Source organism: Chlorocebus sabaeus, chromosome 4 (assembly GCF_047675955.1).
Source record: "Chlorocebus sabaeus isolate Y175 chromosome 4, mChlSab1.0.hap1, whole genome shotgun sequence".
NCBI lineage: Eukaryota > Metazoa > Chordata > Mammalia > Primates > Cercopithecidae > Chlorocebus > Chlorocebus sabaeus.
In genome coordinates, this window is record NC_132907.1 from 30901797 (window position 1) to 30916732 (window position 14936).

A 14936-nucleotide genomic window follows, 5' to 3' on the forward strand; every position below is an offset into this window, starting at 1 on the left:
TTATTTGTTCTCATTCCCTGGTAAAAGAATTACAATTTGCTGCCCTATTAACCCTCAAGCTTGACCATCTGACTTATTTTGGGCAATGGAATATAAGTAGAAGTGATATGTGCCATTCCTAAACAGAAGGTTTAAGAGTCATCATTTGGCGCTCCCATGACTTTTTCCCCGGTCATGAGACTTATAACAACCAGACTGAAAACTATACACACATATACGCACACATTCTGATGTGGCATGCAACAAATATATGACTAAGAATTTGTTAAAAGCAGCTCTAATTTCCAACTAATTTGGTTATTTAAAAAGTCATCATACTCACTGCTAAATAATAAATGTCTGAACATAAAACTAAAAGAAGGAATGTTTAACAGCATTTTCCAGATCTAACCATTCTCTTTTTAACAAATATGCAACAAAAAATAAAACAGAGTTAACCAGAAACCATCTGTCATTTCATAAAATACAATTTAAAATCATCTTTTTAGTTATTTGGTTAATTTAATTTTCAGAACTAAGTATAAAAACATTGAAAGTAAGATCATTGGAAGACTCACAAATAAACCCAAACCTGAAATTTTGATGTTTGCAGGTCAAATCCTTTGAGAGTAAAGTTGATAATGACTATGAGGATTAAAATACTGATACAGATTTGCATTTATGTTTGTAAATACAACATACTGAATAAATTTAATTGTCATACTTGGGTTTGTTCATTTACCATTTGTTCTTATTGCTGTTGTTCAGTAGGAAAAGCTAAGAGAAGTAGTACACTCTGAAATTCTATTATTTATTCCTACTCAGCAATGAATCTTTACTGTTTTATAGTGTATGTACAGTATTGTGAGAGAAGAATTGTTTTGCAAGAAAGAGACAAAAGACCTACAACAATTTGGAATTTAGCTTTCTGGAAATATCTGGGTTTGTGATGTCTTTGAGAGTGAGGCAGGAGCTCCTGGGCATACAGTAGCAATTTTTCCAAATATACCAATAAGGAATGAAAGCAATGAAAAAAACAGTTGTATGGGTATAAAACTTGGTAACTATTTACTGATTACAAGGGTAGTGAACAGGACATATACTGAGGAAAAGCGTTAGTAATACATGGAGAGACACTTTACTAGAGAATAAAATGATCCTCAACATAGTGCATCTGAAGCCTTAAAGCATCTCTCCCTTCGCTTTGCAATGGCAGGGGAGAGCAAGAAGAAGTGGGAGAATCTAATGTTTGCGCCATACTCACTAGTACTTAAATGCTCAAGATCTGGCCCTTAATGGGTTAATTCTCAGATATCTGAACACTGTACAGTAGTCCCCCACTTATCCGAGGGGATTACATTCAAGATCACCAGCAGATGCCCGAAACCACAGACAGTACCAAATTCCATACAGATGCTCCTTGATTTATGAAGGACTAACATCCCAAAAAAAGCCACTATAAGTCAGAAATAAATTTATATGCCAGGTAACCCATTGTAAATTTAAAAATTGTAATTTGAACCATCATAAATCCAGATGGTCCTCGACTTACAGTGGAGTTATGTCCAGATAAACCCACAGTAAAATTGAAATGTCATTATGTCTAACCATCATAAGTCAGGAAATGTCTGTGGAAGTACTTAAGCATTGTGGCTGTAACTTTTGCAGTTTGAGGTGTGACAGCAAAACTAGCACAAATGTCTTTTTCCTTCACAATGTCGCACACAGAAGACTCATTCTTACCTTAGGTCTTAGCAATATGATTTTTTTTTTCTTTTCCTATTAGGTCACGAATTTTCACCTTTTCACTTAAAGGAAGCACTTCACGGCTTCTCTTTGGTGTATTCAAATTGCCAGTAGCACTACTTCTGTGCTTTGGGATCATTATTAAGTAAAATAAGGGTTACCTGAACACAGGCACTGTGATACAGTGGCAGTCAATCTGATAACTGAGCCAGGTACCAAGTGACTAATGGGGAGGGAGTATAGATGCCACGGACACACTGGACAAAAGGATTATTCACATCCTGGGCAGGATCTAGGGGGACTGCACAAGGTTTTACCATGCTACACGGAACAGCATGCAACTTAAAACTTATGAACCATTTATTTATGAAATTTTCTATTTAATAGTTTTGGACTACAGTTGACTACAGGTAACTGAAACCATGGAAAGTGAAACCACAGATACAGGAGGACTACTGTATTTCCTTAAATTAGCAGTTACCAAAGTTGACTCTTCATAAAAATTCACTTTGATGCATAAGAGAAATCACAGTCAACTTCCAAAACAAGCCTACTGAGTCGAAATATTCTAGTGTAAGGCTTGGACAAACATACTTTTCAAAAGATGATACTAACATATACCTCTTGTTAAGAATCAGTCTCAGAGGCTAGGCCTAGATAGTTAAATCACTTTTTAAATAATATAACAATACAACAGAATGTCAAATAACAGACAAGAACATTTGCCATTTTAAAATCAAAGAGCTGTTTCGAAGCATTTTATATAATTAAATAATTAAAGACAGATGAGAAGATGAATGTTTAATTGGTGTCTATTTGTGTGCATGCATTTGTATTTGTAATAATAACCCAGTAACTACTGAGATCATTGCTGTATAGGCATAGGATAATGACTATTTTGATAAATCATGACCCTGAGTTACCAAGAAAAATTAATCTACTCAGACTGTTGTAACAAAATACCATAAATTAAATGGCTTATAAACAACAGAAACTTGTATCTCAAAGTTCTGGATCCTGAGAAGTCCAAGATCAAGGAATTTACAGATTCAGTGTCTGGTGAGGGCCTGATTCCTTATTTATAGACAGATAACTATCTTTTTGCTGTGTCCTCGCATGGCGCAAAGGACGAGGGAGCCCTTTTGGTCCTCATTAAAGGACACTAATTCTGTTCATAGTTGCTCTGCCCAGTTACCTAATTATTAATACCTACCAAAGGCCATACTAACACCATCACCTTGGGGCTTAGGATTTTGTCAAACAAAATTTGTAGGAGGCTACTGATTTGGACTAGGCTCCTGCACTAAGCCTAACAGACCAAATCAATAGGGAGTTTAGCTATAGGAGCTGAGCTTTAGTTAATTGCAAGAGGCTCTGGAACTAATTAAACAATAACCAATAAAGTTGTCTCTACACTGCACTTCCACTTTCTATAAATGCTGTCAGATCACGTTATTGGCTTGAGTTCTTTGAACCTGCTCTGGTTCAGGGGACTGCCTAATTCTTGAACCATTTTTGTTTTGTTTTGCTTTGGTTTTTCTTTGCTGAATAAACTCAATTAAAATTTAAATTTGTCTAAGGGTTTCCATTTAACAATTTCAAAATATGAACTGAGGGAGGAGGAACACAAACATTCAGTCCATTGTAGTATGTTTAATGCAGAATAAGGCATTACATTCTATTGCTGGAATAATACCCCTCAGTAAGAAAGTTTCACTGCATAAAGGAGTAAGACTTAGTTATAAGAAAATATCCTTTTATGGCTAGCAATATGCAGAAAATTGAAATTGGACCCCTTACCATATATAAAAATTAACTCAAGATGGATTAAAGACTTAAATGTAAAACACAAAAACTAGAAAAACCCTGGAAGACAACCTAGGCAATGCCATCCTGGACACAGGGATGGGCATGTTTACTGCAGCACTATTCATAATAGCAGACATGGACTCGATCTGAATGATAGATTGGATAAAGAAAATGTGGTACATTTACACCATGGAATACTATGCAGCCATAAAAAGGAATGAGTTCATGTCCTTTGCAGGGACATCAATGGAGCTGGAGGCCATTACCCTTAGCAAACTAATGCAGGAATAGAAAACCAAATACTACATGTTCTCAATTGTAAGTGGGAGCTAAATCATGAGAACACACGGATACGTGGTGAGTGGGAGGAGGGAGAGGATCAGAAAGAATAACTAATGGGTACTAGGCTTAATATCTGGGTGATGAAATAATCTGTACAACAAACCCTTGTGTCACACATTTCCTATGTAACAAACCTGCACATCCTGCACATGTACCCCTGAACTTAAAAGTTAAAAAAAAAAAAGAAAATATCCTTTTATATAATAATGTTTTGAAATGGACTAAATACAATTTCATTACCATAAAACAAATATACTATTTAAATATCTTTTTAATTTTCCTGTCATTTCAAGTAACCAAGTTTGGAAGCTTTCTCCTGAAGTCCCTGAAGAAACTAGACAGTGAACTCAACTTCAGTCTATTTCTTCTGTTGCAGTTAAAAACTGGAAACTTTTTTTTATTGCTCTCAAATGCTTTTAAGAAGCTCTTCTTCTAATAAATTGAAACTCGAGCCAAATTTTGAGGGATTTATAAAAATTAGAAATAAAATTCAACAACTATAAAATAATTGGTTTATAGAAAGAATAGACCGGACATACAGACTTTGGCACTTTCTATAACACACTGTAAAATGTAAGAAACCAGGCCTTTTGTGAGAAATTTACCAGAATATCTGTCTACAAATTTAAAAACAGAAAGTAACCATGAGGGGAAACCAAGCTATCACAACCAGTGTACAAAACATTAAAAGAATAGCATATATGACCATTTAATGAGACTAATAATCAGATTAATTTAAATTTATTACTTTATTTTCAGTGGTTCCTGTCCTGAACTGTTATTTATAGCTAGTAGTTATTGACTAGAATTTTGTAATATTTATTTTATATACACATTACTATCTTCATAACAACTGGCTACATTTTATCACATAATTTAATGTCTGGCTATAGTTTTCTTTGTGTAAGTTTATAAGATACAGTTAGAAAAGTCACTCTTTTTCTACCAAAAAAACCAGATGAATGAAGTGTGAGAGTTCCATAAATAGTGGAAAGGCCTTTCCAATACAAAATCAAACCTCCATTTCAAGAGAAGTAGAGAAAATTGTACCTCCTGATATCCAGGCAGACAGTACAAGTCTTGGAAAGGAGGCAGCAGCAGCTCCAACTTTGCATTTCCCTCCAAAGCCTGGGACGGGAGAGCACAGGTTGCAAAACAAAATTCTAATTACCTGTGCAGCAGCACATTTGACTTGCTAACTCTTAATCATTTTCCTTTTTTTATTTCCACCCTAGGAAATGGAGCAAATCCAACCTTTTGCTTGCTTCCCCCTCACCCCAAAAGAATCCTACTGAGATTCTTCTGAAAGCTATGGATCCTCTCCCTAGAAAAATGCACATAGTTTCTATATATGCTCTATTGCACAAAATTTCAGGGAGTCCACACACTCCATAAAGCTTGATCATGGAGCAGATTAAAACTTCTTGTTTAACATTTGGATGGAATTTTTGTCGAGTCAATAAAGTTCGCAACATTTAACTACCTAAAGACACCAATGTCAAATTGAGCATATTTAAGAAAGAATATTCCCATGACTTAATCATGTTCACCCACACTTTATTTTGAACTAAACTATTCAAAACCTGTTTCCCACTTCCTGTTGTCTATTTTTTCATTCAGCATCAAAGCAGCAGGGCAAGGAAGATAGGGTAAATATCGGGGGCTAGTCATGATATGTTAGTCATACTTTAGAAATTTCTGTGGACCTAAGTGCCCTCCAGATCCTCTCTACAGGAAGTCTACTGTCCATTTTCAAGTCCCTGTCATAGTTGTCTGAAGTAGCCTGTAGTCATATTAGGAGTAAAGGTCTTTAAATCTAAACCTACTACACATACACCAATATTAATGTTTCTAGACATACTCTTAATTTCTGCTACTGGCAGAGCAAAGCAATGGAAGTCACAGAAGTGACTAGAAATGGCTTATCAATAATCCTAAAACATTCCTATATAACTTCTGCCCATCAAGCAGGGATCATGAATATTATGTTTAATCAGTGTGTTCCTATAACTTAGAAGAGTGCTTGACACATAGAAGATGCTCAATATGTAAGACTAAACTCTGAGGATTGGAACAAATCATACTTCAGCGTACTTTAAAAACTAGCAAAACTCTAGAGAAACACTTCAGGTAAGTAAAAGAAAAAAGGGAAAAACTAACCTAAATGTCTGCATATAAGATGCATTACCTGGGGTTCCCTAGGAAATAGAACTGAGGCAAAAGTACCAGATACACTTTATTAGGAAGCACAGGGGTGGCTAAAAAGGGAGTTAGTGGGAGAGAACAAATATCAGGACATGGATTTCTGAGTAGGTCTTTAGTTAGTATCAAGTACAATCTTTTGAAAGGCCCCATGAATGATTATGTTCCAACTTTATACATTATGAGTTACAGGCCACTGAAGGATGAAAGGAGAATAATTTATCTTCTGAGGCCCATCTCCTCATGGTCCAAGGTTTTCCCCATAGAGCATTAATACCACACCACTGCCAGGTCACACACACACGAGAACCAACTAGGTCTCATTGCATCTCATGCTTCAGTGGCAACAGAGAAGCCCCAGGTGGCAAGTGCTATTATTCTGCTCGCTGGAGTAGCAGCTGGGCAGAGCCCAGGCTGAATTGATTTTTGAGGTGGTTGCTAGGCCAGAACAAGTGGCCAAAGGGCTAGAGATAGTTGAGACTAGGAGGATTTCTGGAAGCACAAATAAACATATTGTAGTTATTCACATAATGAAATGCTACTCAGCAATAACCAGGAGAAAACATATACTCAACATCATGGATGAAACCCTAAAACATAACACTTACATTTAAAAACCTTACATAAAGATTACATAGCATATGATTCTAGTTTTGTAACAAGACAAGTGAAATTAATCTGTGATTAACAAATCAGAAGAGTGGTTGCCTCTGAATGACGGGACGAAAATTGAATGAGAGGGCAATAAAGAAACTTTCCAGAGTACTACATTTTATGTCTTTGTGAGGATTGGGTTACACAGGTGTCTGCATTTGTTATAATTCAGTGAATGAACAGCTAAGATTTATGGATTTCATTGTAGGTAAAGTTTACAGCAAAAAGACAGTCATGCAATATAATCAATCAGTAATGAACTACGACAGCACAATTTAATATAGTATGACACCATTTTTGTAAAACAATGAAGAAAGAATAATGTTATATGTTTTTTATGAATACATACATATTCTGTGGGAAGTAGGAGAGGATCTAAATTGGAAGCACTGGTTAACGGGTCTTTAGCTTTTTCAAACTTTTGTTTTAATAATGTAATTTTTAAGGTAGAAAAATATACTAATGCAGTATACATATTAATCATTTACAAAAAAAGTAATACACAGTTGCTATAATTTTAAAATTACATTAAAGTCTAAATAAATTAAAATGCACTTAGCATGTGGCTATTTGCCACCCCCCAAATATTTTTCTTCTTTGAAGTATGGAAATTTATTTTTAACTTTTGTGTGTACATAGCAGGTGTATATATTTATGGTGCAAAAATGTGAAATAAGCACATCATGGAGAATGGGGTATGCATCCCCTCAAGAATTTACCCTTTTGCAAAGTTTGAGTTACAAACTTGTTAAACTTTTTTAATCCTTTGAGTTACAAACAGTCCAATTATACTCTTTAAATCATTTTTAAATGTACAATTCAGTTATTATTGATTTTTTAAATGTTGTTCAAAAACAAACCCCTAAACCAAAACTGTAGGCAGGTGGTTAGAAGTCTACAATTGTTGGAGAACTTTCTACTTGATTCCTGCAGGTCGTTTTGAAGTATGTGGGCCCACACATCATGCATACATAACTATAAACATGGATTTTTAAAGAATATGTTTACATTATAAAGTAAATATGACTATGCATTATATAAGAAGTCTTTTTAAAAAGGATGTACTGCATGACTCTTTTTTTTTTTTTAAATTATACTTTAAGTTCAGTGTGTAGGTTTGTTACATACAAATACATGTGCCATGCTGGTGTGCTGCACGCATTAACTCGTCACTTACATTAGGTATATCTCCTAATGCTATCCCTCCACCCTCCTCCCCACAATAGGACCCGGTGTGTGATGATCCCCTTCCTGTGTCCAAGTGATCTCATTGTTCAATTCCCACCTATGAGTGAGAACATTCGGTATTTGGTTTTCTGTTCTTGTGATAGTTTCCTGAGAATGATGGTTTCCAGCTGCATCCATGTCCCTACAAAGGACACGAACTCATCCTTTTTTATGGCTGCATAGTATTCCATGGTGCATATGTGCCACATTTTCTTAATCCAGTCTGTCACTGATGGATATTTGGGTTGGTTCCAAGTCTTTGCTATTGTGAATAGTGCTGCAATAAACATATGTGTGCATGTGTCTTTATAGCAGCATGACTTATAATCCTTTGAGTATATCCCCAATAATGGGATGGCTGGGTCAAATGGTATTTCTAGTTCTAGATCCTTAAGGAATTGCCACACTGTTTTCCACAATGGTTGAACTAGTTTACAGTTCCACCAACAGTGTAAAAGTGTTCCTATTTCTCCACATCCTCTCTAGCACCTGTTGTTCCCTGATTTCTTAATGATTGCCATTCTAACTGGTGTGAGATGGTATCTCATTGTGGTTTTGATTTGCATTTCTCTGATGGCCAGTGATGATGAGCATTTTTTCATGTGTCTGTTGGCTGTATGAATGTCTTCTTTTGAGAAGTGTCTGTTCATATCCTTTGCCCACTTTTTGATGGGGTTGTTTGTTTTTCTCTTGTAAATTTGATTGAGTTCTTTGTAGGTTCTGGATATTAGCCCTTTGTCAGATGAGTAGATTGCAAAAATTTTCTCCCATTCTGTAGGCTTTGTGTTCACTCTGACGGTAGTTTCTTTTGCTGTGCGGAAGCTCTTTAGTTTAATTAGATCCCATTTGTCAATTTTGGCTTTTGTTGCCGTTGCTTTTGGTGTTTTAGACATGAAGTCCTTGCCCATGCCTATGTCCTGAATGGTACTACCTAGGTTTTCTTCTAGGGTTTTTTATGGTTTTAGGTCTAACATTTAAGTCTCTAATCCATCTTGAATTAATTTTCGTATAATGAGTAAGGAAAGGATCCAGTTTGAGCTTTCTACTAATGGCTAGCCAATTTTCCCATCACCATTTATTAAATAGGGAATCCTTTCCCCATTTCTGGTTTTTGTCAGGTTTATCAAAGATCAGATGGCTGTAGATGTGTGGTATTATTTCTGAGGACTCTGTTCTGTTCCATTGGTCTATACCTCTGTTTTGGTACCAGTACCATGCTGTTTTGGTTACTGTAGCCTTGTAGTATAGTTTGAAGTCAGGTAGCGTGATGCCTCCAGCTTTGTTCTTTTGGTTTAGGATTGTCTTGGCAATGCGGGCTCCTTTTTGGTTCCATATGAACTTTAAAGCCGTTTTTTCCAATTCTGTGAAGAAAGTCATTGGTAGCTTAATGGGGATGGCACTGAATCTATAAATTACCCTGGGCAGTATGGCTATTTTCATGATATTGATTCTTCCTATCCATGAGCATGGTATGTTCTTCCATTTGTTTGTGTCCTCTTTTATTTCACTGAGCAGTGGTTTGTAGTTCTCCTTGAAGAGGTTCTTTAAATCCCTTGTAAGTTGGATTCCTAGGTATTTTATTCTCTTTGAAGCTAAGAGCTATTTATGACAAATCCACAGCCAAGATCATACTGAATGGGCAAAAACTGGAAGCATTCCCTTTGAAAACTGGCACAAGACAGGGATGCCCTCTCTCACCACTCCTATTCAACATAATGTTGGAAGTTCTGGCTAGGGCAATCAGGCAAGAGAAAGAAATAAAGGGTATTCAGTTAAGAAAAGAAGTAGTCAAATTGTCCCTGTTTGCAGATGACATAATTGTATATCTAGAATACCCCATTGTCTCAACCCAAAATCTCCTTAAGCTGATAAGCAACTTCAGCAAAGTCTCAGGATACAAAATCAATGTGCAAATCACAAGCATTCTTATACAACAGTAACAGACAAACAGAGAGCCAAATCATGAATGAACTTCCATTCACAGTAGCTTCAAAGAGACCCATCTTATATCTAGTAACACCACAGACTTAAAGGAAAGGGATGAAGAAAAATCTACCAAGTAAACAGAACACATACAAAAAAGCTGACAAAACAAACTTTAAACCAACAACAATCAAAAAAGACAAGGTATTACATGACAGTAAAGAGTTCAATTCAACAACAACATGTATTTATCCAAATATACATGCACCCAACACTGGAGCACCCAGATTCATAAAACAAGTTCTTAGAGACCTACAAAGAACCTTAGATAACCACACAATAATACGGGGTAGGTTCAACATTGTGCTAGTAATATCAGACAAATAATTCGGTGGAAAATTCATAAAGATATCTGAACTTGAACTTGACGCATGACCAAATGAACCTAACAGTATTCAACACAACTCTCCACCCCAAAACAACAGAACATGCAGTCTTCACATCTACATATGGCACATACTCTAAAATCAACCACATGATTGAGAATAAAATAATTCTCAAATTCAAGAAAACTGAAATCAAAACAATCACACTCTTGAACCACAGCACAATAAAAATAGAAATTGATACTAAAGTCAGTGAAAAGCATACAGTCACATGCAAATTAATCAACCTTCTTCTGAATAAGGTAGAAATCAAGAAATTATTTAAAAGAAATTATGATAAAGATATAACATACCAGAATCTCAGGAAAACAACTAAAACAGTGTTAAGAGGAAAGTTCATTATGTTAAACACCCACATAAAAAAATTAGATCTCAAATTAACAACCTAACATCATACCTAGAGGAAGTGGAGAAATAAGAGCAAAACAACTCCAAGGCTAGAAGACAATAAATAACCAAATTCAGAGCTGAAGGGAATGTAACTGAGATGTGAAAACCATACAAAAGATCAACAAAACAAGAAGTTTGATCTTTGAAAGAATAAATAAGATTAACAGACCACTAGCTACATTAGTATAAAAGGAGAGGATCCAATAAACACAATTATAAGCAACAAATCGGACATTACTATAGACCACACACAAATACAAATAATCCTCAGAGACTATTACAAATACCTCTATGCACACAAACTAGAAAATCTAAAAACAGATAAATTGCTGGAAACATACAACCTCCCAAGAATGAACTAAGAAGAAATTAAAACTCTGAACAGATCAATAATGAGTTCTGAAACTGAGTCAGTAATAAAAAGCCTACTGACCGGAAAAAGTCCTAGACCAGAGAAGTTCACGCTGAATTCTACCAGACATATGAAGAGGAGCCGGTACCATTCCTAATGGAACTATTCCAAAAAATTGAGGAGGAGATAAAACAACAAAAAAGAAAAGTTCAGGCCAATATCCTTGATGAACATGGATGCAAAAATCCTCAACAAAATATTAGCAAACCAAATCCAGTAGTACATCAAAAAGCTAATCCACCATGATCAAGTAGGCTTTACCCCTGATATGCAAGGTAGGTACAACATATGCAAATTAATAAATGAGATTCATCACATAAACAGAACTAAAAGGAAAAACCACATGATCATCTGAACAGATGCAGAAAAGGTTTTTGGTAAAATTTAACATCCCTTCATATTGCTGAGGAGCAAGGCACAGTGGCTTACGCCTGTAATCCCAGCACTTTGGGATGCTGAGGCAGGCAGATCACGTGGTCAGGAGTTCCAGACCAGTCTGGCCAACATGGTGAAACCTTGTCTCTACTAAAAATACAAAATTAGCCAGGCATGGTGGCGCATGCCTGTAATCCCAGCTACTCAGGAGGCTGAGGCAGGAGAATTGCTTGAACCTGGGAGGCAGAGGTTGCAGTGAGCCAAGATCTTGCCACTGCACTCCATCCTGTGCAACAGAATGAGACTCTATCTCAAAAAAAAAAAAAAAAAAAAAAAAAAATTCCTCAACAAACTAGGCAACTGGGCACTGAAGGAACATACCTCAAAATAACAGGTGTCATCTATGACAAACCCACAGCCAACATCATCCTGAATAAGCAAAAGCTGGAAGCATTCCCCTTAAGAACTAGAGTAATACAAGGATTCCCATTCACACCATGCCTATTCAACATAGTACTAGAGGTCCTGGCCAGTACTGGAGCAATCAGGCAAGAGAGAGAAACAAAAGGCATCCAAATAATAACAGAGGAAGTCAAACTATCTTCATGGATGATATGATTTTATATACAGAAACCCCACAGTATCTGCCCAAAAGTTCCTAGATCTGATAAAGAACTTCAGCAAAGTTTCAGGATATAAAATCAATGTACAAAAATCAGTAGCATTTCTATATTCCAACACTGTCCAAGTGTAGTGTGAAATCAAGGATGCAATCCCGTTCACAATAACTACACACAAAAAAATACCTAGGAATACAGCTAATCAGGGAGGTGAAAGATCTCTACAATGAAAATTACAAAACACTGCTGAAAGAAATCAGATATGACAAATACAAATGGAAAAACATCCCATGCTGATAGATAGGTGATATAAAGAATCAATATTATTAAAATGGCCATACAGCCTAAAGCAAGTTACAGATTTAATGCTATTTTCTATCAAACTACCAATGACCTTTTCCACAGAATTAGGAAAAACTATTCTAAAATGCATATGGAACCAAAAAGAGTTAGAATACCCAAAGCAATCCTAAGCAAAAGGTATAAAGCTGGAGATATCACATTACTTTAAACTATACTACAAGGCTACAGTAACCAAAATAGCATGGTACTGGTATAAAAACAGACACGTAGACCAATGTATCAGTACAGAGAGCCCCGAAAAAAAGCTGCACACCTAAAAACATGTGATCTTCAACAAAGTCGACAAAAACAAACAATGAGGAAAAGATTCCCTATTCAATAAATCATACTGGGACAACTGGCTTGCCATAGCAGAAGATTAGCACTAGACGCCTTATTTACAATATAAAAATCAACTCAAGATGGATTCAAGACTTAAACATAAAACTTAAAACTATAAAACCCTAGAAGAAAACTTAGAAAATACCATTGTGGTCACAGACCCTGGCAAAGATTTCATTCCAAAGACAAAGCAACAGCAGCAAAGAAAAAAAAATTGACAAATATGATGTAATTAAACTAAAGAACTTCTGCACAGCAAAAGAAACAATCAATAGATTAATCAGACAATCTACAGAATGGAAGAAAATATTTGCAAGCTATACATCCAACAAAGGTCTAATATCCAGAATCTGTAAGAAACTTAACAAGGAAAAAAAGTCCATTAAAAAATGGGCAAAGGACATGAACAGACACTTGTCAAAAGACATACACATGGCCAACTAGCATATGAAAAAAATGTTCAACATCCCTAATCATTAAGAGAAGTACAAATCAAAAACCAAACTAACATACCATCTCACATATATATATAGGATTCAAGTGATTCTCCTGCCTCAGCCTCCTACGTATTTGGGACCACAGGCATGCACCACCATGCCCGGGTAATTTTTGTATTTTTAGCAGAAATGGGATTTCACCATGTTGGCCAGGCTGGTCTTGAACTCCTGACCTCAAGTGATCCACATGCCTTGGCCTTCCAAAGTGCTGGGATTAAAGATGTGAGCCACCGTGTCTGGCCAAAAATGGACTATATTTTTGAGGACATATTGGTAATAAAAGCACCCAGCCAACTCTTCATTAACTCATCACAGGATGTAGTAGGATTAAAGATAACACTAACTAGTCTAAAATGTATTTAGATTCTCAATAAATATTCATTGTGAAAAATTAAGTGATATAAATAGAAAAAATAAAAACCATCCATTCGCCAGAATTACTAATATTTAAGTATATATCTTCCTAGAGATTTTTCCTATGTATAAGCATACTTAAAATTTTTTTTTTTTAAATAAGACGATAGGTGATATAGGTTCCAAGATGGCTGAATAGGAACAGCTCCAGGCTCCAGCTCCCAGTGTGAGTGACACAGAAGACGTGTGATATCTGCATTTCCAACTGGGGTACCGGGTCCATCTCACTGGGGCGTGTTGGAAAGTGGGTGCAGGACAGTGGGTACAGCCCACTGAGAAAGAGTTGAAGCAGGGCAAGGCATCGCCTCACCTGGGAAGTGCAAGGGGTAAGGGAATTCCCTTTCCTAGCCAAGGGAAACCATGACACACAGCACCTGGAAAATCGGGTCACTCCCACCCTAATACTGTGCTTTACCAAGGGTCTTAGCAAATGGCACACTAGGAGATTATATCCCGCGACTGGCTTAGAGGGTCCCACGCCCACGAAGCCTCTCTCATAGCTAGCACAGCAGTTTGAGATCTAACCGCAAGGCAGCAGTGAGGCTGGGGGAGGGGCGCCCGCCATTACTGAGGCCTGAGTAGGTAAACAAAGCAGCCTGGAAGCTCCAACTGGGAGGAGCCCACCGCAGCTGAAAGAGGTCTGCCTGCCTCTGTAGACTCCACCTCTGGGGACAGGGCATAGCCAAACAAAAGGCAGCAGAAACCTCTGCAGATGTAAATGTCCCTATCTGACAGCTTTGAAGAGAGTAGTGGTTCTCCCAGCATGGAGTTTGAGATCTGAGAACTGACAGACTGCCTGCTGAAGGGGATACCTGACAAGGAGTAGCCTATCTGGGAGACACCCCCAACTAGGGGCAGACACACCTCACACCTCACATGGCCAGATTCACCTCTGAGACGAAGCTTCCAGAGGAATGATCAGACAGCAACATCTGCTATTCAGCAATATTCACTCTTCTGAATCTTCCACTGCTGATATTCAGGCAAACAGGGTCTGGAGTGGACCTCGAGCAAACTCCAACAGACCTGCAGCTGAGGGTCCTGACTGTTAGAAGGAAAACTAACAAATAGAAAGGACATCCACACCAAAACCACATCTGTATGTCACAATCATCAAAGACCAAAGGTAGATAAAACCACAAAGATGGGGAAAAAGCAGTGCAAAAAAGCTGAAAATTCTAAAAATTAGAGCACCTCTCCCCCTCCAAAGGAACAC

The 14936-nt window shown here is 36.9% G+C and overlaps 1 protein-coding gene across 5 annotated transcripts in view; it reads right to left on the reverse strand.

Moving 5' to 3' along the window:
* The window catches only part of RNF180 (ring finger protein 180), a 225599-nt gene that overhangs the window by 82630 nt on the left and 128033 nt on the right, over positions 1-14936 (reverse strand). For 3 of the 5 annotated variants that reach the window (XR_012092764.1, XM_073014740.1, XM_073014738.1), the window contains exon 6: positions 4927-5004. The exons of the other annotated variants lie outside the window; for them this stretch is intronic. Coding sequence is in view for 2 of the 3 variants with exons in the window: in XM_073014740.1 (XP_072870841.1) it covers positions 4927-5004 (78 nt within the window). In the remaining variant the exon portion in view is untranslated. The remainder of the gene's footprint in view (positions 1-4926; positions 5005-14936) is intronic. 5 annotated transcript variants of the gene reach the window in all.